A 26,563-nucleotide genomic window follows, 5' to 3' on the forward strand; every position below is an offset into this window, starting at 1 on the left:
TGGTAGAAACAAGGTAGATAATGTTAGGTGCAGCTCTTGGATTTAATTTGCTGGCCCAGCACTTACAAACCATAAGCTTTCTGATCCAAAAAAGCTTTACTTCCTTCCTCCTCCCAAAATTAAATCCTCACTAAGGTAAGCATCTTAATGTTTTGAAAAGCCTAGAGGACTGTGGCAAGTAATCTCGGAGCTAATAGCAATTACCAGGTGAGGTAATGCTGCAATAGTAAATATATTTTTCTTTCATTTAAATAACAAAATGGGGTGATGGGGAACACGTGATGTACACAAGTCAAGAAATTTTGTTTGACTATGTCCAAAAGTGCCACATTGTGTGCTTACAGTTTCTTGAAAGACAACTGCTTACTTAACATGTGGCAAAATATGTTGGGGACAAATTAATTTTTGTCGGAAACATTGCTTTGGATTTTCCAAGATGTATGTCATCTCACCCTAATGTGGCATTACAGTTGCATGCATGGGTAAAGTGGTTTTGTTTACTAGCCTGTATTTCTCTCCCACAGTGCAAGGACTACATCTCCCAGTATTCAGACTTGGCTATTCAAATGATGATGCACATGGTAAGAGCATATGACCTCAAACCTCCTCTTGGTATAACTTCTTCTGTTTTGTGTAGCTTCCACTTACATTATTCTGGAGAATGTTAATACCCTAAGCCTGCTAAATGTCATCAGGACTCCAGATTCATTCTGAAGTGCATAAACATCATAGCTGATGTCTTGAGATCCTTAATCAAGGCATATTAGTATACTTGGTGACTAAAGTCTGAATTCATTCTTTAGCTGTTTCCCCTATGTATCTGTCTCGGCCATTCTCAGGATACATAGACATCTTTGTTCTTGCAGACCTCAGAGTGCATGTAATAAGTGGCTTTTAAATCTTCCATTGTGTATACTCTTTTCTCCTCTATGCCAAAAATGCTTCTTACCGATACCAGAGCTGGTCCTTCCCAGGGGCCTGACTCGATAACAAAACCTGGTGGTTGGAATGGATGTGGCACATCTACACAGTAGTAAGCATTGTGAGAAGAGTGGGGCTTCAGATAGCTGAAGTTCTAATGCATCTGAGATTGGGGTGTGTGCAGTGGAGAAGAAATTTGTTGTTGATATGGGTATTGTGTACAAAAACACATTTTTTTTTGTTTGCAACAGCTTACATAGCACTTTACAAAGAGTGGTAAGCCTTATTATCTCTGTTTTAAAAATAGAGGAACCGACATACTGGGATGTGTCCAAAGTGATACATTCACTGGCAAAGTAGATCTCTAAATGGAGCCCATGACTGACTTGAACACTTGTTCTAAGCAATAGACATGCTATCTCGCTTTAAATAACCTTAAATTGTGTTCAGCGTGTCTCAAGAGTATATATTGTGGGCCTCTTATTTTGGAGTTTGTCAGTTAAAAGTGACTTTCAGGAGTTAAGGGCGCACACACTCTATGCAAGAAAGAAAATTAAAATGCTCGTTCCAATTAGAGTTGGCTTCAAATTTTCAATTCAAAATTGGAACATGAATGCATTTAACATTCTGGTTTGCCCAGAGCAGTGTTTACATTTTGTCTGGATGTAGTCTTTCCCAGGGTGCTTTATAAATGTGATAGCTTGAAAGTCAATGTGCTACAAGCTATTCTGGAGTGAGCAATTAACTAAATGAAGGGTCGTCCTTGCACCGCCTACCTCATGCGTAGAGGTAGGGGCACTAGCAAGATTTTGTAAAAAACCATATACACTGCTCAACTGCTTTAATCAAACTGTTATGTCTTTCATTTCTTTTTTTTCTGTCTCCAATCTCTATCAACAGCAGGACCAGGTATGTGAGAAACTTGCCTATGGTGTTTCCTTGCTTTTCAGCTATAGGGCTGTAGTTCCTCTTGCTAATTAGTTGTATATGTGGTGTGACTGCAGTCAGCTTTGACAGATACAAGGGATGTTTGGGGGTGGAGTGAAAAAGAGAAGGGGGAGAGAGAGCCAATGAATAGGTCATGGTTCCTGCTTCTGATATCAGCTCTTCATTAAGATTCCAACCTAATGGTGGAACCACCAGTGGAGTGGATTGCTTTTCCTGGGGTAGAGGTGAAGATGCAGGAAAATCTTGATGCTGCCTCTAATCAGTTTCTGGTTTCACTCTAGAGTCCTTGAGCGCTAAGATGAAGTCAGCGCTGTGACTGGTTTTCTTCTACGATAACCTTTATAGGTCAGGGCAATAGTTGAAGAGAGCCACAGTATGTGCATTGGGAAGAAGATACGGGGGGCCTTCATATTTCCACTCCTCCAGTGCCTTAGTTTCCTATTTAGAAAAGTCCTGGTGGAGACCTTGTGTCTGTCATGTTTCAACGAGAACATGTTGCATGTATGTGGTGATGCTGTAGCATTAATACCTTGAAACGCTGCTTACAGTGCATGAACCAGGGAACTCAACTAAAAGCAGTGCTGGGCTGACCTGAATCTGTGCAATCTGAAGTGGTGCTCTCTGTCTGAGGTATTGCTTCTACCCATGCATGGACGTCTTATGGGCGAGGGGCATGATAAATAAAACTGTATGGCATTGAAGCAGTAAACCTCCCTTGTCTGAAGTTGTTTCTCTTGTTAGAGGATAAAGATGGCAAAACACTTTATCTCCCTTTCTATTACTACTTGATAGTCAGACTGCCTGTGTAGCGGGGGGAAGAGGGGCAGTCTGTGAGTGTGACCACATCTGCTGCTTTTTCTGCAAGCCTATAGTGCTGATGAGAGTTTGCCAAAAACCTATTTGGAAACAAAACCCTCTCGCTTAGTACCCTATGTTGTTGTTGTAAGTGCTCTGTTTTCACTGTGTTGGCATGAGGTATCCTATTTGAACAATTGTTCCCTGTTTCACATGTCTGGCCTTAGTCTTTTTTAATAGTTAGTAGTACCGCCTGTTTCAAAGGACTTCTAGTGACATCTGTGGGTGTCAAACAGGAAATTAGCTTATAAAAACCTCCCGTTCTAAAGGGAGAAAATATTTTGGACATGTTTCTAAACACTTATGGCATCATAAAGTGCATTTACGGCTATGAGTGTTCGAGTACTGCAGGTTGTAGGGTCCTGGGTTCTACTAAAGTTTAGATAGCACTTCCTCCGACCCTTCTCTAGTCCTCTTAACCATACACAGGATGGAGCAAACAGTAGTAAACCTAACTTGGGAGAAGAGTGGGGCAGGAGGTGTCTTAGTTCAGAGAATAAACTAGTCTTTAAGAATTTCAGCCCAGATCATTATGGACATCGGCCTAAGAGGCCCCCTCCATCCTTCTTCCCCTCTCATCTCACTGCTCCCTCTCCCAACCCTTCACAAACTCTTCTTTCTGGATTCCAGGTATGTGGGAAATGCCCATGAAGGGTGTGGGTGGGAGAGAATGCAGTCCCTTTTACACAGTAAGCTCTCCAGTTCTGGTGTGTATTAGTTCATTGCCCGTGGTGGGTAGAACTACAGATACAATAGCTCCAGTCTTGCTGACTTGTTCTCCACCAGTGGTGGTCTGAGCACGAAGATCACAGAATCAGCTAAACTATGTTCATTCACTTGGTTACTGTCATGTAGGCACAAGTGCTTAAGCGGGCAGCATCACTTTGAAATTTAGTCAGTGTAAAGAGAGAATGTTGTCCTTTATTGCTTTGTGAAGAATCAACACAAATGGGATGTTGGTAAGAGTTGTAAAATGCACAAAATAAACAGAAGAAATCCCCCCCCCCCCCCCCCAATCTTTGGTGTAGGAATATTAAGTGTCCACTATAATACCTAACTAACGTTTAGGTAGGGGAGTTGTTGGTGTACCCATCTGAATACCTTTGCTGCCCTGTGCTGCAGCAAGACTGGAGCAGATTGCTGTAATCCATTCACCGTCATAGGGATTGCTGAGCTGGAATAGTTGCACTGTTGCAAAGAGCTGTAGCAGAATGCCTCTTGTACCACAGGGAGGGGCTCAATACGAGAACCTACATTTGCAGAGCCATGTTTGCCAATGATCAAGAGCTTTTGCTTCTATTTGGTTTGCTCCTTCCTCTTTATGATTTGATTAGTAACTTGGGTTTTATAGTATAATCTTGCAGATACTCAAAGCCTTATGTACAAATAACTGGTTTCTGCCTCGCTTTTTTGTCTTTTGCGTTTCTTGATAAATTAGAGAAGTATGGGCTAAGTTCCCTTCTACTGTAGGGATAGTATATTATAACTGCATAAAAGTGATCTTGTTGGAAGCATCTCTTCATGCCAACACTTTATTTACAGAATTAATCGCATAACATGGCATCTAGTGAAAGTGACAGATACTTTTACAGAAAATAGTTGATTTTCCTGGATGTCAATCAATATTGAGCTTCCCAGCATTTCTTGGATCTTGCACAAACTCCAGAGTCCAGATAAAATATGTTCTTCACTCAAACCTTCATAAGATAATGGGGAAATAAGAATATCCTCTCTACTGTGGTCACATTGGCCACTGAAGAAGATGCATGTCTTTTTAAGGGGTTAGGCATTTTCAAATGCCCAAGAAGCCCTAAAACCCCAGTAGTTTCAGATTAAAAATTACTAAGCCTGATCTGTTTGTCCTGACTAACAGTAATGGCCAAAACTTTCGTTTCCTTCCACAGTACTTGAATTTTGAGAACAATCTTCTTGCACTTTTAAAGCTCCTTTTGTTGTATTACTGGTTTTTCAATTCTGGCCTATCTTTTTTTTTTTTTTTCCCCCCCCCTTTTATGGAGTCTGAGGTTAAATAGAATCTATGTGGAATCTCTTAAATTCTCTCTTTAGCTGATGTGTCTGTCTCTCTCTCCCAGCAACCAAAGGATATCTGTGTCTTGGTTGGATTCTGTCCTTCCCTGAAATCTGTGCCCCTCCTGACTCTGGTGCCGGCAAAAGTGATGCATGAAGTGAAGATGGAGTCTGTGGAGGAGGTAAGATATGGCTTTCAACACACCTGCTGCTTTTTTTTGTAAAAGGACCAAGGCTACTTGAGCTAGATGATGAAGTAAAGCTATATAGATGAATGCAGACTTTCAGATTTCCATTTCAGTGCACAGAATAACGCGTCTCCTAGCATATTAAACTATTGACCATCACTGGTTAGTGTGTTTAGTTTAAGAAGCTGCTTCCTTTTGGAGAGTTGCATTTTGGGGCAGGCACAGAACAAAACTCTGAGGAACCATTTTAATCTTCAGTCAAGTATGAATTGTAGTCCAGTACTAGACTATGGCCAGGACGTCTTTCAGTTGCTCATAGCTCAAATTTTGAACAACTTTTTTCAAGCATTATTAGAGGCACTAGGCCGTATTGAGGGCTAAATCTTTGATAAAACTGAAGTTTAGCCTGTGTTTGGTGTTGGATGCTTTTGATGTTTTTACCTTTTTTTAAAAAGACCGTATTCATACATGTAACTCAATCAGCTCAGTTTATATTTATTTTGTTCAAACTTCCTGAAAATCAGTTCCCCATCACATTTTGTCTGAGGTGAAGGATGAGAAACTTTAGCCCAAAAGAGAAGTCTTTTCAGATAGTTACAATGCACTGGAAATAGGCACTTTAAGAAGAATGTCTTTTTACAGTAGACTCTCTCTCTGGTACAGGAAACTGGAGGATGCTTGTAGCTCAAATTGATTTGGTCCTGAAGATCCTAGTGAGCTCTGTAGCTTTTTAAAAATCAATGCAGATAATAGAATCCAAGTAATTGAGGCGATTTTTCCCCATTCCAATCAGTGGTTCTCAAACTGTGGGTCAGGACCCCAAAGTGGGTCAGGACCACATTTTAATGGGGTTGCCTGGACTGGCTTAGACTTGCTGGTGCCCCAGGCTGAAGCCCCAGCCCCACTGCCCAGGGCTGAAGCCTGAGGTCCTCAGCCCTGGTTGGCAGGGCTCAGGTTATAGCCCTCCTGCCCATGCCTGTGCCACCCCCCCACACACTGGAGCAGTGGGGCTCTGGCTTTGCCCCCCCCCCCCCGAAGGGCAGCAGGGCTTGGATCAGCTCAGGCTCCCCCCCCCCCCCCCCCCCGGTAATGTAGTAGTAGTTTTGTCCTCAGGAAGAGGGGATCACAGCGCGATTAAGTTTGAGAACCCCATCACTAGATACAGACATATATTCCCCTGCCTTTGCAAGTCTGTCCACTTCACATAAGCTTTTCATCCAGTGTTAAACTGGGCAAGAAGTGACCTTTCCAAGAGCCATTCCTTTCTTTTTGAAGACCTTTTTGGGACTTACGAATAGACTTTAATTTCAGTTCACCCATGGCTCTTTGTCCATACTAGCTCCATCATATGCAACTCACTTTCCAGCAATTTACAGTGATAATTAGTGTTAACTTCCATTTGTAGTGATTTACTTTGTCAGCTCATGAGTCAGCAGTGTGCCCTTGTTGCCAAGAAGGCTAACAGCATTTTGGGCTGTATAAGTAGGAGCATTGCCAGCAGATTGAGGGACGTGATCCTTCCTCTCTGTTCGACACTGGTGAGGCCTCATCTGGAGTACTATGTCCAGTTTTGGGCCCCACACTACAAGAAGGATGTGGAAAAATTGGAAAGCGTCCAGTGGAGGGCAGCAAAAATGATTAGGGGCTGAAACACATGACTTGTGAGGAGAGTCTGAGGGAACTGGGATTATTTAGTCTGCAGAAGAGAATGAGGGGGGATTTGATAGCCGCTTTCAGCTACCTGAAAGGGGGTTCCAAAGAGGATGGATCTAGACCAGGGGTAGGCAACCTATGGCGCACATGCCAAAGGCAGCACACGAGCTGATTTTTTTCAGTGGCACTCACACTGCCTGGGTCCTTGCCATCGGTCCAGGGGGCTCTGCATTTTAACTTTAAATGAAGCTTATTTAGTTTACATACAATAGTTTAGTTATATATTAGACTTCTAGAAAGAGACCTTCTAAAAATGTTGCAATGTATTACTGGTACACGAAACCTTAAATGAAAACAGCACACCACTTCTGAAAGGTTGCTGACCCCTGATCTAGACTGTTCTCAGTGGTAGCAGATGACAGAACAAGGAGCAATGGTCTCAAGTTGCAGTGGGGCAGGTTTAGGGTTGGATATTAGGAAAAACTTTCACTAGGAGGGTGGTGAAGCACTGGAATGCATTACCTAGGGAGGTGGTGGAATCTCCTTCCTTTGAGGTTTTTAAGGTCAGGCTTGACAAAGCCCTGGCTGGGATGATTTAGTTGGGGATTGGTCCTGCTTTGAGCAGGGCGCTGTACTAGATGACCTCCCGAGGTCCCTTCCAACCCTCATATTCTATGATTCTAAGTCTAATGTGGGAAGCAAGCTGTCATGCTGCACCTGAACAAATTTCATATTTGGTGGGTGATGTTAGTCTTTTCTGGATCCATTTAACTTTAAAATATTGATACCATAATCATCTTTTATAAATATTGCCTTAACTCAGATGCAGAAAAACCTGGTGCAAGCGGAACACATATCTGTCTGCGATATATGTGAGACAATGGTGAAAGAGGTGACCAACCTGCTGGAGAACAACAGGACAGAGGTGTGGATTTGGTCCAAAGGACAACTCTTGTACTGTGACGTTTTGAAATAGAATTTGCTGGAATGATGCAGCTCCTTGCTTGGAACATGTACCACTGCTGTGTTAGGGGTGGAGGGAGAGTTGATATGTGGTAACTTTGTATTGCCCTAATAGTACTCTCTGGGTTCCTCATGCTCCTGGAACAGTGAGATCTGTCCCCCTCCTAAGTGGGATCACGGGCATAAATGGGTACTAATGGGATTGATTCCATGCATTCTTCCTTCTCCCCATGTCTCCCACTCCCTCATTCCAGGAGGAAATGGTGTATGAAATGGAGAAGATCTGCTCTGTGTTCCCTCAAAGTATCAAAGACCAGTGTAAGGACTTTGTGGAAACCTATGGCAAAGCTGTCATTGATATGTTGTTGGAGGCAACTAGTCCCAAAACTGTATGCATCATGCTGAAATGCTGCATAAGCCGCAAGCCTTCTCATGAAGGTAAGCACTGGGTAACCAGTATTGAGTATAAAACACACACTTGTTTAATGTGTGATCGGATTCCCCTGTAGGGACTATTTACCTGGACTTTAATTGTTAGCCTCTTGGCTACTCTTTAGTCTAAGAACTGGACCAGCTGCAAGATAGAGGTTTTCAACATAATCACTCTAACAAAAAATGCTAATTGTCAGTCTCTCTATTTTTGATCAGTGAGAATTGCTCCGGAGCCGTTACAGGCTGGTGGCTTCTGTGACGCGTGCAAGCTGGTTGTAGATTACTTAGAGAAGCACCTGGAGACGAATGCTACAGGAGCTGAAATTGAGGCTGTACTTGAAAAAGTCTGTCACTTCCTACCAAAATCTATCCAGGAGGAGGTAAAGTACCTCATGCGGGGAGGGTGAATAGACATAAAAGTGGTGATTTAGCCATTATGAGGCTAGAAGATCTGAGGGCTAAAATCTATACCCTGTCACCTATCAGAGTGCTTTTTCTCTACCCTGATCCTTTACCCTTCAATAGATTATCCTTTCTAAAACCTAGCTGGGACCAAATACTTGTGCCCTGTGCCTGGATATTAACATCCAAGTCTTCACAGTGACTTCTTCTGTGCTTGAGATGCCTCCATCTGTGGCAGGTGATATTTAAAGTATTATGGAAGGGCTCATGGGCTGCTGACTACTTTGAAACTAGCCACAGTACAACTGAGACTCTGGAGTGAGTGTGTGTGGTTCTAAATTGCCCCAAATTGGCAGCCTGATCCTTGTTGGGATTTCTCTGATGCTTGGTTCAAAGGATATAAGCTTCCTTTTTGTTCACAGTAAACTGCACGAGTGAGGAGGAAACTTGATCTCTGGAAGATCAGATGGCAGCACCTGCCTCTGCATGTGTGGCAGCCTGCCTTACAATCAGAAAGAGAGCAATACAAATTGGATAAATGTATAAAACCAACTTGCCTAGCAAAACAGTAGAAAGACAGAATTCACACATTGACTAGTATGAAAATACTGTCCATTGTCATGCTAAAGCAATTATTGATCAGTCAATTGCAGTAAGTATAATGGTCACAGTGAAGGAATTTGTCCCTTTTTCTGGACAGTAAAGGAGCTGGGCTGCTGTCCCATCCTGAACTGAGCGCAGTTTAAAAATCCACCTTTTATATTGAGGCACAAGTTGCTGGATTGTTTCTCTTAGCTTTCTTGGGAAACTTGTGATGCCCCATATCTGAGGTGGAGGGGTTGGAACAGATCACATGTTAGACTGCTGCAGCCCTTTGGTACGGTTTAGGGGATTAACAAAGCTGTCTGTAGTATACTGGCTCGTGAGTTAGCAAAAGGCAATGTGGTAGTACACAGCTGAAGATATTCTGGTAAACCTTGATTGGGTGGCTGAAGAGTGGTAATGGGCTATAAAAACAAGGAGTCTGATGGCACCTTAAAGACTAACAGATTTATTTGGCCATAAGCTTTTGTGGGTAAAAAAAACCCCACTTCCAATGCATAGACCCTGTATTGGATTTAGACTGGTAACCCAACTAAAAGCAGTTATAAGTTGGAGTCACTGGACAGCCTGTAAAGTGAGCTGGTAATCAGCCCATGTCACAATTGGCAATCTTGTTGGAATTCCTCAGCGGAAATCCTAGACTTAATGGTCATGGAGACTGACCATCTTCTCTCCTTTAAAGATACTCTCTCCAGTAGAGGGCTGAGGGGTATTTGCCCTGCTGCTGCCTGTGTTCAAGCTGTTGAGTTTCCATTTCAGATACTGGCATAATCTCATCAATTTCACTAAACTTCGCTTTTAAAAATGTTGAGTGGACTTTTTTCCTCTCCATAGTGCTGTGATTGTCCTTAGAATACTTGTATGTACTCTGCCTCTCCTCCACCCCGCTCAGTTCTCTCATGCTTGTGATTGTCTTCTAAGCTACTGCTCTGAGTTTTGGCTTCAGTGGCGGGTCTGATTTGGTGCTCCTTCGAAATAACAGATATCTAATGGCAAACACTATGATGGTAAAACTTATTGCCTCAGTGAATACTGTTTGGAGGAGGGGAAGGAGTGTCTTAAATTTTTTTCAATAAATCCCTTCACATATCACAATCTAAGATAACAAATGTTAGTGTAAAAAAAAAAAAAGAGGTTGGGGGTGGGGGAAGATTTTAAATTAGACCAAAAATAAAGGCCTGTTAATATAACACAAGGACTGTGTTAAAATCACAATTAATAAAAATCAAGCAGAAATTAACACACTAACATTGGTGTGTCAAATGAGGCCTGATTGGTAGACAGAATGCCAAAAGGATGAGCTAATCTGCACATCACTCCACATTTGGGTCCTAAAGAAAAAGCTTTTGGGAGGAAAATTTGGCTACAGGTGCAAGCTTCACCATCCTGGTTGCCTCTGCCACTGTCTCCTAGACCCCCAGCATTTGTTGCTCCAATCCCAAGAGGTGTCCTGCCCAGACCAGGTCAAAGTGAGGGACCAGATCACATTGCTGCCTCCACCAACTGTGGCTGGCTCATGAATGCCACCTGGGATATGACACTTTTGGCTTTGTCTCAACTGCGCTGTTTGTTTTTTATCGACAGGTCAGCTTTCATTGGCAAAACAGTGGAGGTGTACATGCTGAAATGCCGATGTAACTCCCCTGTTATGCCAACATCCTAAAACGCCCTCAATAATAGGCATAGGGCTTATGTCTGTATAGTTAGGGCAATGCAGTGTCTGTGTAGACACAATGTTCCCTACATTGGCTGTTGGCTGTCATTCTTGTCAGTTCCACTGCTCACTGTGAAATTGACAAGAAAGCCGGGCGGCTAGAGTCCAGCAGCCCTCTGCTCCCAATGGGGAGCCCCAGGGTTGCTGGATCCCGCCCCTAGAGGGGGATGTTGGTTGTCTTGTCAATTTTGTGGCTCTGGAAGAGCAGCCAAGCTCCTGGTAAGGAGCTGCCAGCAGAGCTGAGACCAGGCTCCCACACTGCCCCTCTTGGGTCAGTTGAAGCGCTCCTGGTGAGGACGCACACCACTGACCCTTGGAGGGTAGAGTGCACATCAGCTACTGCAGTAATTAATGCAGTGGCTGTAAATAGGTCAACTTATCTTTGTAATGTAGATGTAACCTTTTGTGTCTTTCCACTGTCCCCATGTATCCTTTTCCTTCCCTGCCTTGTTTCTTCTGTTTCCTGTCTCTCTCCTTTTTTCCTTCTGTCTAATAAGTCTGGCTTTAGGCCTCTAAACAAAAAAGATAAAATGCAATGCCCCAAACAGCCTGATGCCGGTATGAGTTTGTCAGGTCTCAGGGTGACTGATAAGACTGCTGTATGTGTCTTTCAGCAGTGAGGCTGAAGGTTAACATCAGATACAAGCTGCATTTTCTTTGTTCTTTTCTCTCCCCTTTTGGCTTTGTCTTAAAGGGAGTGGATTGGACTTTAGTCAAGATGGGCTGGAGCTGTTGCTAATTTTTTCCCCTTTCCTCAAAAGGACAGTTATTGCCATCTTGTTCGACTATCGTTTAGAGTACTAAGTGGAGTCTTCCTTCTGTAAACTCTCTCCAGCTGAAGGGAAAGGGAACAACCAGCAATGTTACAATAAAAGCCTTACTTTAATACTTTGCATTTCAAATGCTTTAAGCATTTTTTCCTTCTTTTCTGTAACTTAAGTTATTTACCATGGTACTAAACAGGCTAAAACAAGGGTTCTCAAACTGGGGGTTGAGGTTCTTACATTGCCGGGGGGGAGGGGGTTGTGAGCTGTCAGCCTCCACCCCAAACCCTGCTTTGCCTCCAGCAGTTATCATGGTATTATATATAAAAAGTGCTTTTAATTGATAAGGGGTGGTCATACTTAGAGGCTTGCTATGTGAAAGGGGTCACCAGTACAAAAGTTTGAGAACCATTGGGCTAAAGTCTCTATATCAAACCCCAGATCTTGTTTAACACAACTGAAGGTTACAGTGACAGGGTCTTAACACCTTTAGCCCACATATTCCATCTAAACTAATACAAAATGTCTCAATCACCTGTGTCTTGTTACAGTGTGTTCAGTTTGTGGACCAATATGAGCCAATGCTTCTGACAATCTTGACAGAGATAATGGACCCAACTTTTGTATGCACTGTAAGTAATGCATGCAGCGAACAAAATTTCTGTGTGGAATAAGCTCTTCAAGACAGGGACTGGGCTGGAGCTTCGTGTGTATGTACACAGTGCCGAGCGTGCACAGGCTCCGCTCTAATACACGTAATAAGTATACAATCAGCAGAGTGCACTGGGCCTTGCAAGACTAGTCGTCTGGTCTTCGGCAAGGCTGAAGAGCAGGGGGTTTACGGTATCTTTCCTTTGCATAAGTGAAATGATCAGATCTATGTTTCCAAAATCTTAAGTACAAGAATTTTTACCTTTAGTGACTGACTCAGACTCTCTCATGTGAGGTCTCCTGCTTCTGGTAGGATCTTGTGTATTAAGTCAAGAGACCAGAAAAGAGCATAGAAGCTGAAATTGTCTAATGTCTGAGACCTGGTGTCCTCTCAAGGGGTGTCTCAGAAGTCTGTTAATTCAGCTACAGACTGAATTGTCAGTAGCAGTCTGGCACTGCAGGTGTGGAAGCTCCTAGCACTGCCTCTGCTTTGGCTACATCTTCCAACCCCTGTTGGCAACAGTCATAGCTGTACAGGAGGGACTGAATCACGAGGGAGGAAGTGAGATCACTGAATGTAAATGGAAGACACCACTCACCTTTCTCTCCCCTCTTTCACTGCTCAGAAACTAGGAGTCTGTGTGTCGACTAAACAGCATCTCTTAGGGTCAGAAGAATGTGTGTGGGGCCCAGGCTACTGGTGTAAGAACATGGAGACTGCAGCTCAGTGCAATGTAAGTCACTAGGGATTTCCTCTTCAATAACCACTCTGAGGTGGTGCTGCAAAACTAATGCTCAAAGTTGAAGAGAAATACAACAGCTTTTGTTAGAACTCCTACAAATACTATGTGCTGGCTTCTGTAACGTCCTTCAAATCTTAAATTCCAGTTTCAGAAAGCAAACAAGTGGGTCCCATTAGACAAGGGTGTCCTGGGATTAATTATAGGCTCTTTCTTACCTGTTGACTTACAGCAGGAATGTTTCCATCACCTTAATTTCTCACCCCCAACCCTTCATATGGTACAAAACAAGCCTTGTATTTAGCCATGTATTCTTTTAGCCAAGGAGGATTTAACATGGCTCCTTAATGGATGAATTCAACTGGCAACAAAAACAGGCGGGAGGAATTGCAGTTAATTGGTGGGGGGAGTTTCCTCTGGCAGGGTGCAATCTCTAGGCCCTGATGAGAAAATGACAGATTTCAGCTGCTGATTCAGAGGCTTCTGATGTTTGAGTTCCTGTCCCCTCGTCTTTCCTTGTGAAGCCCCTCACAATGAATTTGATTCAATAAAAAGCCATCTTTGCCCACGGAGTCCTGGGGGTTGTGGAGAGGCCACAAGCTGTTCATGCAAGTGCACGCTGGTGGTGGTTTCACTTAAAGCTAGCAAGCTGTCTTTTGCCCTTCTACTACTACTCCTTTCTCTCTCTCCTAGGCTGTCGAGCACTGCAAACGTCACGTGTGGAACTAGAAGAAATCTTTAATTCTGAAAATGTGCAGGGTGTTTGTGTGTTTTTAAATTGTGGGGTACAGTTGGCGGGAGAGCTGAATCTCCCTCCTCTCCTTGCCTTCTTAACTTCCCAATCCTGAAGTTCCTTTGTTGTCATTCTTTTATAGTAGTGCTGCAGAAGGTTCTGATCTGCAACATTGACATAACAGGCTATTTCTGATCATACAGTTTAGTTGATTTTACGCTAAAAGAATATGCATTATACTGTGGATTTTGACCAGTAGGGTGGAGTATTACAGTCCTGGAAGGAGTGGCATACAGTGAAAGTGAAATGAAGACACAACCTTCTTGTGTCAATTCTAAAAAGGATCAGGATAGTGTCTAAACTTTAAATGTTTTTATAGTCACTGGTTGGGAAGACCTCCCTATGCTCTCGAGTGCTCTGCATAAACATCTGGCAAGAATATTAAATTGTACAGTAATTGTAAAGTTGTTTTTTTTTCCTTGTGTAGTCTGCAGATGGAACAGTGTTAAGGTAAATAAGTCCACAAATCCCTTGGGCTGGAATTTTCAAAGCTTTATAGTTATGTAAAGAATATGCACCTAAAAAATATTTAGAGGGGGGTGGGTGTGTGTGTGTGTGTGTGTGTAAAGGTCTTTGTGTGGGATGGGGCAGCTTTTGTGTTGAGCTCATGGCCAAGATTTAAAGATGTGATCCAGTGTAAATAGATCGTTGATTTCAGTAGACTTTGGGCCTGATCCAAACAAGTTGTGGGAGTGGGATGGGCCACATAAAAGGCTTTATGAAGTGAAAAGTTAGAAATCCCAGAGCATGCCTGGGCAGTGGGTTCTCCTTGGACCTGGCCAGTGCTAAAGAGACTACCTGTGGGGAATTTCAAATATATCTTATCTGTTGGGGGAGGGTTAATGTGAGACAACAAAAGCAAAGCTGTGTGCTATGAAAGTGAGCTCTAGCTAAAAATGTGTGAGGGAAGAAAGAGGAGGGATTGAGGTTAGGTCTCCACACACACAAATGCCCTGTGGATGAGCAGTGCTCACGTTTGCTTCCTTGGATCCATGATGTGGGCCTTGGTGACCTAAGAAGCTCTCCTCATCTGCTGGGCAACCAGAGGTGTCTGCTCACCTCCATGAAGTCTGGAAATGGTAATGATCTGGAGCATTGTGGTGCCATCACTACCAAGAGGAGGACTTGCTGCCCTACTCAGGAGCACGTACATGTCTGCCTCCTTTGTATCCCCTCCAAGCTGCCTGATGGTGAGGTGCTGGCCCCTGTGTGGGTGGAAAATCCACACTGCAGGAGCTTGGAGCATCCTGGCCATTTCCTCTGGACCTCATTCTAGAGGATCCAGTCCAGAGTGTCCCACGCCACAGGCAATAGGCAAACATTTAAGGCACAGGTCATCCCACTCCCACTGAAAGACCCTAAACTAGTTTGCTGCAGCTGCTTTTCACCAGCCTCATAGCACCCATATCGAGGTACAAAATGGTCCCAGTAAGCTAAATCAGTGGATCTAGCACATTTTGGTCAAGGGAGTGTGTGAAAGAGGGCAGTGATTAATCTAAAGGGTGGGAACAGAGTGGCTCAAGGTGTTTTATTTCAGAAGGGCACTGATCTTGTTTTGAGGTTCACCCAGACAGCTGGTGTTAAGATATGTTCTTCAGTGATCCAGGACTCCAGAAGAGCCACCAGGCTCCCTGGCTTTGCCCAGAGCTGCCACCCACTTTCATCCACCCCTCAATCTGTCACATCACCAGTGCTTCAGGAGAAACCCTGCAGGACACCCGTTAATATACAGAAGTGCTCTGCTTGTGGAAGGCACACTGAAAATAATAGCTGCTTGTACTAGAGATCTGTTTCTGGCAGCTGTGTTAGCCTGCAAGGGGAGGGGGGGCGGAAATCTTGTGTTTAATGCTGAGCCTATGCAGCAGACCACATCCCTGCCTGGATTCATGCAACACCAAGCCTGGATAATCTCATAGTACCATATTAGAGTAGTGGTTCTTTGCACACTAAAGAAATGGGGTCCTTTCTATAGCCTGAGCATTAGAATAATGGAAAAGACATTTCAAGAATGTCAAGGTACATTAAACCCTAGCAAAATGTGGTAATACATTCCTTTATTTGTAACCTTTCATGAGCATTTTTTCATATTCATTTCTTCAGAGCACATAAACCCAATGGCATACGCTCCCTTAGCACGCAGTGAGGAACAAACAGGCACAGAACACCTCAGCCTTCTGTCTTTCTAGAGACTAGAAAGCTGTCAAACCATTGGCAAAATCCCACTTACATGGACATCGACTGGCTCCCCAAACTGGCTTTGTACCACACAACTAATTACCAGATTTGAGTGCATAGTTCTGAACAGAATTTGTTAAAAGAGGGGGGGGGGAAAAAAAGCACCTAAAATAAACATTAAAAATGTCTGGAGAAGAGAATATGTACTGCTGAGCACATAACTCTCAAAGTAGGCATAGCTAGAACTTTGAAAATTCCAGTTTCCGCTTATTGAGAGAGCTGCCCGTGGTAGTCTGCTTCTCTGTCTGGGCACTCTTTTGGGGTGGGAGTGTGGAGTGGAGGGCAGTTCGAGCAGCACACTTCAGGAACAAGCAAACTAATGCTTTTGACTTGACTTAAAACCACTCAGTTGCAGCTTTACTTTCTCTAGCTGTACATCCTAGTTGACTGAGATCAGTGATTTTATGTATTTTTGTTTGTATACAACTCTGGAAGTTCTTATTTAAAAAAAAAAACTGTACAAATACTAAGCATTTGCAGTTTTTCTACGTGATTGCAGGTTTGTGCAGTGGCTTCTCTCTCATCAGGGGGGTTCCCTACCCAGAACTGGGGGAGAGATGTTTTCAGGAAATAGTGAGCTCTCCTTAACGGTAGTATCTCTGCCCTAGAACTATAGGATGTGTGATACTGCAACCTTAAATCTTTTAAACTACATGGCATCCTTTTTATTGTGGCGGGGGGATAACATGTTAGTTTTCTATAGGTGACAAGGTTTTAATTGTCTTGCTTTTTTGGGGAAGCAAATGATTAACATAGTCACATTTGGTGCAAGGTGAATTGGGAGCTGTTCTGTGTAGTGTTTCAATACTGGTGTTCAGAACTTACTTTTTTCTTTCTCCTGTAGAACAATAGCATTGTCTTCCTCTAGTCTAGAGGAGAAAAACATGCAGTTGCTTTCTGTAGAACATTGTCTTGATTTTGCACTAAAGCTTCTGTAATTAACAATAAAGACTTCCTGAAAACCTGACATCTTTGTGCTTTTTTGCTTTCCTAGTACATAGTAGTTCCTGAAATCTTTTACTAGCTTTGGTCTGTTGATGATCCAAACATTGTGCATGTTCCTCTGCTGGCAGTTTCCAGGAGGGCCTGGATTTAGAGATCTTCACATATGCCCCTAAGGGTTAGATGTCTTGCTAGAGCTCCCTTAGCATGTACTCCCCTTCATGCAATAGCTTCTCACAAAACTGTTGGAACATAGAACAGCATTGACTTTTTGATGGGGTTTCCATCCTTGTCAGAAGGAGGATACATATCGACCTATTTGAGTGGTCTCATGGTTTAGAGATCAAAGTTTTCTTGTGACTTGATGTGGAACACAAGGCCTGTGGAATGGGAATTTATGCACTGTGAGTGGAGGAATTCAGTGTGGCTGGACTTTGTTTCAACTGATTACCTAATACCTTGGACCTTAAAGCCACTGAGTCTGGTTCTTTAGTAACTAAGCATCGTATACTTGGACAACAAAGGATTGAGAGCCATGTAAATTCCACACCTTCCCTGCTGGAGTACCATGTGGCAATATTAAAGAAAGGTCACATGGCCATGGTAGCTTAACTATTCCAAGCATATCTACCATGCCAGTGAGCAATCAGACCTGGGGGCATGATGCTTCCTGTTGTGATGTAGAGCACAGCTACAGAGGTCACATCTCCCAGTGATAGAAGTATTTTCTAAGAGGAGACCTGACACAGTAACTGATGTGCACCAGTACAATTGCCAACTATCCAGTCACTGTCTTAATTCAGCTTGAGAGACATAGGGCACTGAGGTAGGGAGAGGAAGGACAGAAACTGAGCCCAAATCTTGGGTGGGATGTATTTATGGTATAAATTGGGTCAGCAGTGTTTCAGAAGTGGTGTGCCAAGTCTTCATTTATTCACTCTAATTTAAGGTTTCACATGCCAGTAATACATTTTAACATTTTTAGAAGGTCTCTCTCTACAAGTCTATTATGTAACTAAACTATTGTATGTAAAGTAAACAAGGTTTTTAAATGGTTTAAGAAGCTTCATTTTAAAATTAAAATGCAGATCTTATCAGTTTAGTGCAGTGGTTCTTAACCTGGAGTGCATGCACCCCTGGGGGGGTGTGAGATGCCCTTTCTGGGGGTGTGAGACATGCAAGTCTTTATTTTTTTTAGAAGGTAAATATCGAAAATGCAAATTGAGCATGGGCATATGGGCTTGATGAAACAAAGTAGCTGTACTTGTGGTTTTTTTAACGATTACTGTAATATACAAAGTTTTAAAGCTAATTGTAGTGTAATTTTTGATAAGGGGAGAGAACATATTTTGAGAACTCCAGATAGTCAGTGGGCAGAGCAGGGTTGGGTGTAGTGTATAAAATTGCTCCCCATAGGAATGGGCCGCTGCCAGTCCTGATGCTCTGAGTGGCATGGTCAGGGAACAGGGGTGATTGGATAGGCGTGGGAGTCCCAGGGGGCCGGTTGTGGGTGTGGATAGGGGTTAGGGCAGTTGGGACAGGGAGCAGGGGGGCTTGGATAGGGGAGGTGGAGTTCTGGGGGAGCAGATAGGGGTGGGGGGATCCCAGGAGGGGGCAGTCAGGAGACAAGGAGCAGGGAGGGTTGGCTGAGTGGAGGGTTCTGAGAGGGGGCAGGTAGGGGTGTCCCGGGAGGGGGTGGTCAGGGGACGAGGGGGGTGTGTGTGGGGGGGAGGGTTGGATGGGTCAGGGGTTATGAGGGGGGTGGGAAGTGGACCAGCTGTTTGGAGAAGCACAGCCTTCCCTACCATGGTGTAGTGTGTTAAATTTCTCCCTGTAGAGATGTGCTACTTACTGCTGCCAGTCCTGGTGCTCTGCAAGTAGCACATTCCTACGGGGGGTGTGTGTGTGTGTGTGTGTGTGTGGGGGGGGGATTTAATACACTACACCAGCAGACAGAACCCCAGACTGGCAGCAGGCCAGCCTGCTGCCGGTCTGGGGTTCTGTCCGGCTCCTGCCAGCCGGGGTCCCAGCCACCAGCCCCGTTCAACCTGCTGCTAGCCTGGGGTTCTGTTCACTCAGGCTAGTAGCAGGTTGAGTGGGGGCAGTGGCCAGCCCCCCGGCTGGCAGCAGCGTGCCAGTAAAAATCAGCAGCACACCTGCCGCAGGTTGCCAACCCCTTGGTATAAATCATGTTCTTGAGATCTCGAACTTTGAACCTATTCTCCAGGGACAAAAGTAGTGAGGAGTCCATATATGCTGGCCTTTCCTCTGTGCTCCAGGATTCCAGGCATTGCAATCGGCTGGCAGGAGTCCACTGTGTCACATGGCTCAGTCAGCTCTTCCGTACTGAGCAGGAGAAGCCTGTAGATTAGCAGGCTCAACCATTATTGCCAACACAGGCCCCCTCTCTGGGCTAGTGCATGTTGTGTCACAGGACCCCAAAGCAACATTAAGGTGGTGCAATGCTATTGCTATGCTCTGGGGGTGGAGTGGGGGAGTCTGCTGGAGATACAAGGCAATATCCATCTACAAGCTTGACTTGCATTTCAAATGACTTCCCTCTCTGTTCTCCACCCTTGCTGTCTCTTACCTGGATGTGTCCTGGTCAGAGGGATGATCTTAGTCTCAAACATTTGAACTGGGTTTTCATAGGTGGTGGGGGAGGGGAAATGTCTTTAGTCATCTGGGAAGTAGCAAGTTGGCTGCCTCTAAGCATAACATTTCACCACCAAGAATCTGCTTGCTCTATACCCACAACAAAAATAGTATGGAAAGTGACATATCAATGTGAGGGGAGGCTTGTGTGCTGCTGTGTTCAGTATGAAATAGCCAGTTGGTTTTAGCCACCACTCCTCCACACCCCCACTGATTGCAGGAACCAAGACAGGAGTAGGACTGTCTCCTTCCACCTGCTGGGAACAGGCCATTGTGCTGAGCAGCATCAGGTTGTTCTTCAGGTCTCCTGGGGATGCGCTCAGTTCTCGCTCCTTCCTCAGCATAATTTTGGTAATTATTACAATGATGTACAGGGCGATGGGTGTGGCAATGATCTTGTGGGTGTCAGCTCACTCCTCGCTGCCTGTCTCGGAGTTGCTCAGTGTTGGAGAGGCACAGCAGAGGGTAAAGCCCTGGAGAAGAGTTAGCTCTGATTTCCAGCCACTGAAGGATTCTTAACCAAGAAACAGCATGGACCGCATGTGGAAGGGCTGGGTGCTGCTAATCGCTCTCTACTTGGCTTCCTACCAAGGTAAGGTCAGGCTGGTTTTTCCTCTCCTTAAAAGAGAGCACCAAAACAACCTCCCCTCTTTTTGTATCTGCTGTTGTCAGCTCTTAGAAGAAGAGTGTTTGTTTGCTTTCTGGCCCCTCCCCAGCCCCCCCCCCGCCCCCCGCCAATCATGTGCTGAGATATTGAGGATGTGCAATATTCTATAGCTTTTATTTGTGGGTTAACCCTTGCCCAGCTAGGAAGTGAGCACAGCACATTTGCCCTGCGTTCTAGGGGAAGGATGTACTTGGTTTGTTCCCATGCAGCAGAGCAGGGACAATTGCATCTGAGGTCATAGCAGACTTTCCCTGCAGTCTAGAGAGATGCTCGATTTGTACCTCTTTCCTGCAGAGGTGGTGTGTACATAGGAGTGTTTAGATTGATTCTGTGAGTGGGTAGAACACCATTTAGAGTTGCCTGTGCCTTGATCTGTGAACAGTCTGCTCCCTAGTTTTTATTTTAAAAAAAACAAAAGATGCTGAATGATCAGCTCTGAAGCTTTTCTGATCAGGTTCTGAATACTTGCATATACGCTAATGCTGGTCATGGTGCCAAACTTCAGCGGGTCTTTGGGTGAGTTCTTGTTAGGGTTACTGTCTCATGTAGCATCTCCAGAACTTCACTGGCTATAGAGAAATCTCACAACTGCAGCTTTGGATATTTGCTAGTCAAGTCATGCACTGAAAATTAAAGCTGTGACTTACCAGTAAATAGATTTGGACTATGAGAACCCCAAGTCCACCATACCCCTTGTAATACTAGAAAACTGATTGTGAGATGTTCAGATCAGATAAGTGTGATCCCTGTTGCAGCATTAGGGAGAGGCAAAGAAACACCAAATTCCCCAAGGGAAAATCGCATGCAGTCCCAAAGCTGGCAATCGGTTTTACTCTGTGTAGGCAGAAATACTTGTTTAAAATGGAGATGAAAATCCTTTCCCAGCCCACCTCCAACTACCTTGTTTCTGCCTGTCAGTTTGCCTGGTCTCTGGGGTGTGCTGTTGGGCGTGGTGATCTGCCAAAACACTGACCTTTAGAGCAGGACAAGTGCCAAGAGCACCTCCCCCTGGTTTGAAGAACCGGGACTAAAAATATCCAAAGCAGACTGAGAAGTAGCTAGCTGGGAAATTCAGGAAAGTTTGTCAGCAGCTAGCATGTCAGCGCCTGCAAAGCCAACAGCCAGAGCTAGAGTGCTGTTCAACCTCCTGTGCTAGTCTGGCCAGTGAGGTGATGCAAGGCGGCAGGATGTGTAATGCACAACTATGCAGGATATGCTGAATCAGGAAGTGAGTTAAGCTAAACCAAATTAAGGCCATTCTAATTCTGAATGAGAGGATCTACACAGGTGTTTTAATTCAGTTTAACTAATCCACTTTAAAATCACTCATTTTAGTTAGTTTTTTTTTATTTTTTTGGTTGTCCATGTGAAGACCAGTTCCATAAGTTCTCACAGGAAGATATTGCACAATAGCTATTGCACTTTGAATTTACACCCTATCTTACTCAAGAATTTGTGTGGACAAGACTTAGCTGGCACCTTTACAAACTCATAGGTAGATTAGGTTATCTGCATGTGCAGCTCTTTCTGAGTGCTGACATAAAGAAGATTGGGGAGCTAGGCACTTGGTGCAGTGTAAATGCCAGACATGGAATTAAGGAAAGAGGGAGGTGTTTGATTCCCCTGGAACTCCTTGTGGATTTATCTGTGCTCTTGAGCTCCCACCTCCATATACTGGGTAAATGTCAGACTATGAGATAGTGGTAGGTCAGACAAGGTATTGGGTATACCTTATGTTTGGGTACCTGGTGTCTCTATTAGATCCTAAGCATCAGGTCTGTAACCCAAAGAAATCTGAGCTCACAGGTTTATTCAGTACTGTAGGAATTTGCACTGATCTGCCATTTAAGGTAAGATAGATGAACTTTGAGTTCTCTGTAGTTTGAGGTCTGATAGCCTGATCAGCTGCGCCCTCCCACCTAGCTCTTGTAGCAGGGAGTCAGGCTTACTCCTGTTAGGTGAGAGAACCTAAACCTCCCATCTTTGCCCCCAACATCACCCCCATATGGGGCTATTTTGGGATCATTTTTACAACATGTAGCTGGGATAACGGGAAGCATGGCTCAAGGTGCACAGATTGATTTGGGATGGGTGTCTGTGGAGGGAGTTTATACAGAGCTATCTGTGGGGTGTGATCTGATTATCCATATGCATAGATTCTAAGGCCAGAGGGAACCACTGTGATCATCTAGTCTGACCTCCTGTGTTACACAGCCCTTAGGACTCTTCCCCCGCATTGGCTGGGGGAGAGGGACAGAGATACCATCATTAGTTGCTGGGCAGAGTCAGCCACGGAGACAGCATCATTAGTTGCTGGGCAGAGTCAGCCACGGAGACAGCATCACTTTTTTCCACAATGAATATAAACAAGTCAAAACACTGAACACAACTATCTGATGCCCACCTTGCTGCAATCCTGAAGGTTTCAACTGCTCAGTCACTGAGGCAAAACATCAACAAACTGACAGAACTGAAGCATTGCCAGGTGCCGGCAAACACTGAAAACTCTCTGGCAGGTGAAAAATTGTATAAAGTTGTATGACAGTTTTATTTCTTAGACACTATAAACATTTTTCTCTTCTGAACACCATCTTCAGTGACATTATTAGCCCACGGGGAGGATTTGAGGACTGGCACTGGCCCTAACGTAAACTGAGTTTGAGACCCCTGGTTTAGACTGTAATTAAGCCACCCCTTGAACATCTCTTGGAAAAGCTAAATATATTGAGCTCCTTGAGTCTATAAGGCTGAAGGTTCGTTTTGAGATTAGCTGAAGATTCCGAACTGCATAAACCACACCACCTCTTACACGAGATTGCATCATACATGCCCACGATTTTGCAAGCTGAACAGACGCGTCCTTGCCTCCAGGAACCTAGTATTATTTAGTCAAATACAACACCAAACACAAGATCAAAAGAGCAGTGTTGAGACCTCACTAATCAAAACTGCTCTCAAAGCACAATTGTATGGGTTGATATAACTGCAGTGTTGTTCCAGGCACCCATGGTGTGTGGCGGAAGCATAGACTCGGGTCAGGTCTGCACTACAGACTTCTGCCAGCATAGGTATGTGGGTCAGGGGTGTGAATGGGTGTGATCCCCAACCGTCATAGCTGTGCGGGCAGACGTCCCTAGTGTAGATGCAGCTATAATAGCAAAACTGCACCTTTCCCAATGTAGCTTACTCTGCTCGTGAGCTGAGGTTTTGCTAGACCAGTACAAAGCATAGCTTTGCTGGTCTTGCTATGCCCACACTAGGAACACTTTGCTGGTATGGACTACTGGCATTCCTATCCTGGTAAAGCAGTCCTGGTGCGGACACAGCCTTAGTCATGTCTGAATGCTGCTCTGAGCGCCTGTCTTATTCAGGGAGCTGAATTTTGCCCTCACTGCTTTGACTGAAAATAGCTTTGGCTTTTGTCATCCCTCTGAAATGCTTTATTTCGGATCCCTTAGTTTGAGGGTGGTTGTGGATTGTATTAGTCACCTTCTCAAATCTTTCATAGCAAATACTTTTTTTTGGAAGGGCCAGATCCTTGGCTGATGTAAATTGACACAGCTCCATTGATTTACTGACAACAAAATGCAGACTCACTGCTAGGACTGATGCAGGATTGTAAAACTACTTTGGCTACCAAATGCTAAGGGCTTGTCTAAGCGACTCTAGAAAGCTACACTGCTTTAACTACTAATGTGGATGCAGTTTATGCCTGCAGCAGGAGTGGCCGGAAGCTCCCTAAAAGTGGGGGTGTCAATGGCGCCTGAATTGTGGCCCTGCCCTTGCCATGCTGCTGCTTTTCTCCCCTCCTTCCCCCCCCCCCCCCCCCCGGCCCAAGACCCCACCCTCCACTTGCTCCTCTCCGCCCCCTCCCTCCTGTCACTCATCTTTATGGCCTGTGAAAAGTTAGGGCCATGCTGCCCGGTGCCCCTGGCCAGCATAAAGGTTCTAATACTGGTATAGCTGGTCCCATGTGAGAATAAGCTACACTAGTATGTCGTCTTCATACTGATCTAACTGCGTCCACACTAGGACTTGTACCAATATAACTATTTTTGGTTTTAAAAAAATTTTTTACTGGTGTGATTTTTTTTTTTATTTGTTACAGGGTAAGTCTTTCAAGTGCAGACTAGGCCTAAGTGTCATAGGTGTGGTGGGAGGGGAGGAAAAAAGTACCGATGAACCCACAGACTGGTGGGAGGATGATGTGGGAGGGGGGCAATACAAATTCCTGGTGGCAGAGCATGTTCTCCCCAATAATGTTGCTGATGGATCATGTAGCCTGACAAACTGGGCTGTGCTCTGTTGTTGGTGTACGACCAATTTGTCCATGTTGGCTAATACTGAAGAAGCAGGGTGTTGCTTAAGGCATCCCACTTAAATGCACAGTAATATCAGAGTAGGGGAGTGCTCAATTTATTTGAACTAGGGTAAGGAGGCTTGGTTTGCTCACCAATCACATGATTAAATCTGTAATAGCACACACCCAGTTGCTATTAACTACAGTTTCCACTGGATAAAATAAATTACCAGGTTGTTCATGGTGTTTGTCTCCATTGAAGAGACAGTGGTTAAGGCTTTGTTGGCTAAGGCTACAGTGATTGCCTATCTCCAACAGGCAAGGAGGAGCCATGGGCCTGACTTTCAGAATTACTGAGTACCTACGACTCCACTGGACGTGAATGGCAGCTATGAATAGCTGGCAAATCTGAAAGTCAGTGCCCAGAAATCTGGGAATGACTAAGGAGGTCGGCTGTCTGCCTAAATCCTCCTTGGCATGTAGTGTTAAATACCAGGGGGATATGTTGTGAGGACAGTTAAACAAAGGAACAAACTGCCAGTGGAGACTGGAATCTCCACTATTAAAGGAAAGTTAGGCTTATGCTAGGCACCATGTATTAGGCCTGGTTAGGATAGGAACAGTGTATTAGATCTCCCCACAGTACATGGGGAGGAATACAATGATATGCTTCAGAGTAACAGCCGTGTTAGTCTGTATTCGCAAAAAGAAAAGGAGGACTTGTGGCACCTTAGAGACTAACCAATTTATTTGAGCATAAGCTTTCATGAGCTACAGCTCACTTCATCGGATGCATACTGTGGAAACTTGCAGAAGTGAGCTGTAGCTCACGAAAGCTTACACTTTCCTTACAATGTGTGTGATAATCAAGTTGGGCCATTTCAAGCACAAATCCAGGTTTTCTCACCCCCCCCCTTTTTTTTTTTTCAAAAAACCACACACACAAAAAAGTTGGTACTTGCTACTTCCACATTTTGACTACAGACCATTGGCTTTATAACAAATCTATAGACAAGGCCTGGAAAATCCATTCACGAGTGGGAACTTTCCCTGGTGAGTGCAGGGAAAACTGCTGAACTGAGGAATTGAAATTTCATTTAAAAAAAAAAAAGGTATATAGGCTTTATGACCGCAAAGAGAACCTTCCCAATGGGAACTTCAGCATTATTTGTACTGGGGCCGCTAAGCGGCAGGGCCTCCTTGTGCTAGGTGCTATGCACCTAAATAATGGAAAAAATGGTTCCTGACCAAGAGCCGTATCTCTTGTTTGTGTGTAATAAAGTTACACGGAGAGACAACAGGTGGATATGATAAACAGGGAGCACACGGGAACAGGGAGAGGGTTATGAGTAGCATTATAAGCAGTGGACTCAGCACACTTAGCTGTGTAACTGAGGCTATACTCTCTTCCAGTGCTGGACCTAGTCATAGCAGAGGAAGTCCCAACAAATAGAGGCGAGGGATAGAGCACTGGAGATTCCCCTCTGGTAGCAGAAGGGGTAGAGTAGCAAAGACCTGTGAACTGCCAGGGGACTCTAGGTAAGGAAGTAGGAGTAAAGGGTGTGCGAGAGAGAGATCAGTCCTTCCTTCCTGGCAGCTTGGAAGAGAAGGGAAATCAAGTGTCACTCACCAACAAGAGGCTGATGTGCAAGATGTTAGCTCTTTAGCAGGTGTCAGGATCATTACCCAGGCAGGAGGGTGGATTAATTTGAATCAAAGCAATTTAAATCAGCAAGCAGGAAACATTGATTAAAATCAGCAGTTTTAATGGTGTGTTGCATTCATACTTTCTCCTTATTTTCCTAAAGAAAGGTGGTTGATTCTTATTGTTGATTTGCAACTAAATATAATCTTTACACTAAATGTGGTGCTGCTTTTTAACCATGAGGATACACCACAGCTATATGCATTTACTTAAGCAATTATATAGTTTAACCTAATTTTTTGTTTTCTCTTATGTGAGAAAATGGTGAATGAGACTTATTTACTAGATTAATTTTTACTTGTGATTTCTGTCAAGCTCTATTTGGGTAGAAATTTAAATTGTTAAAATGCACAAAACCAGCATTTTAATTTTTTATTAAAACTATCTTAAATGTGCTGGATACA

At 44.2% G+C, this 26,563-nt stretch overlaps 2 protein-coding genes across 3 annotated transcripts in view; both read left to right on the top strand.

Moving 5' to 3' along the window:
* The window catches only part of LOC141990981 (prosaposin-like), a 36,782-nt gene extending 20,930 nt beyond the window's left edge, over positions 1 to 15,852 (top strand). For both annotated transcript variants that reach the window (XM_074958921.1, XM_074958920.1), the window contains exons 7-14: positions 525 to 581; positions 4,818 to 4,934; positions 7,417 to 7,518; positions 7,811 to 7,994; positions 8,205 to 8,368; positions 12,023 to 12,103; positions 12,749 to 12,856; positions 13,556 to 15,852. In XM_074958921.1, the coding sequence (XP_074815022.1) occupies positions 525 to 581; positions 4,818 to 4,934; positions 7,417 to 7,518; positions 7,811 to 7,994; positions 8,205 to 8,368; positions 12,023 to 12,103; positions 12,749 to 12,856; positions 13,556 to 13,591 (849 nt within the window). In that variant the 3' untranslated portion in view covers positions 13,592 to 15,852. The remainder of the gene's footprint in view (positions 1 to 524; positions 582 to 4,817; positions 4,935 to 7,416; positions 7,519 to 7,810; positions 7,995 to 8,204; positions 8,369 to 12,022; positions 12,104 to 12,748; positions 12,857 to 13,555) is intronic.
* A 4,098-nt stretch (positions 15,853 to 19,950) lies between these two features.
* The window catches only part of LOC141991633 (prosaposin-like), a 44,197-nt gene continuing 37,584 nt past the window's right edge, over positions 19,951 to 26,563 (top strand). The window contains exon 1 of the mRNA XM_074959964.1: positions 19,951 to 20,079. Coding sequence (XP_074816065.1) covers positions 20,019 to 20,079 — 61 coding nt within the window. The 5' untranslated portion in view covers positions 19,951 to 20,018. The remainder of the gene's footprint in view (positions 20,080 to 26,563) is intronic.

The sequence above is a fragment of the Natator depressus genome, chromosome 7, assembly GCF_965152275.1.
Source record: "Natator depressus isolate rNatDep1 chromosome 7, rNatDep2.hap1, whole genome shotgun sequence".
Lineage (NCBI taxonomy): Eukaryota > Metazoa > Chordata > Testudines > Cheloniidae > Natator > Natator depressus.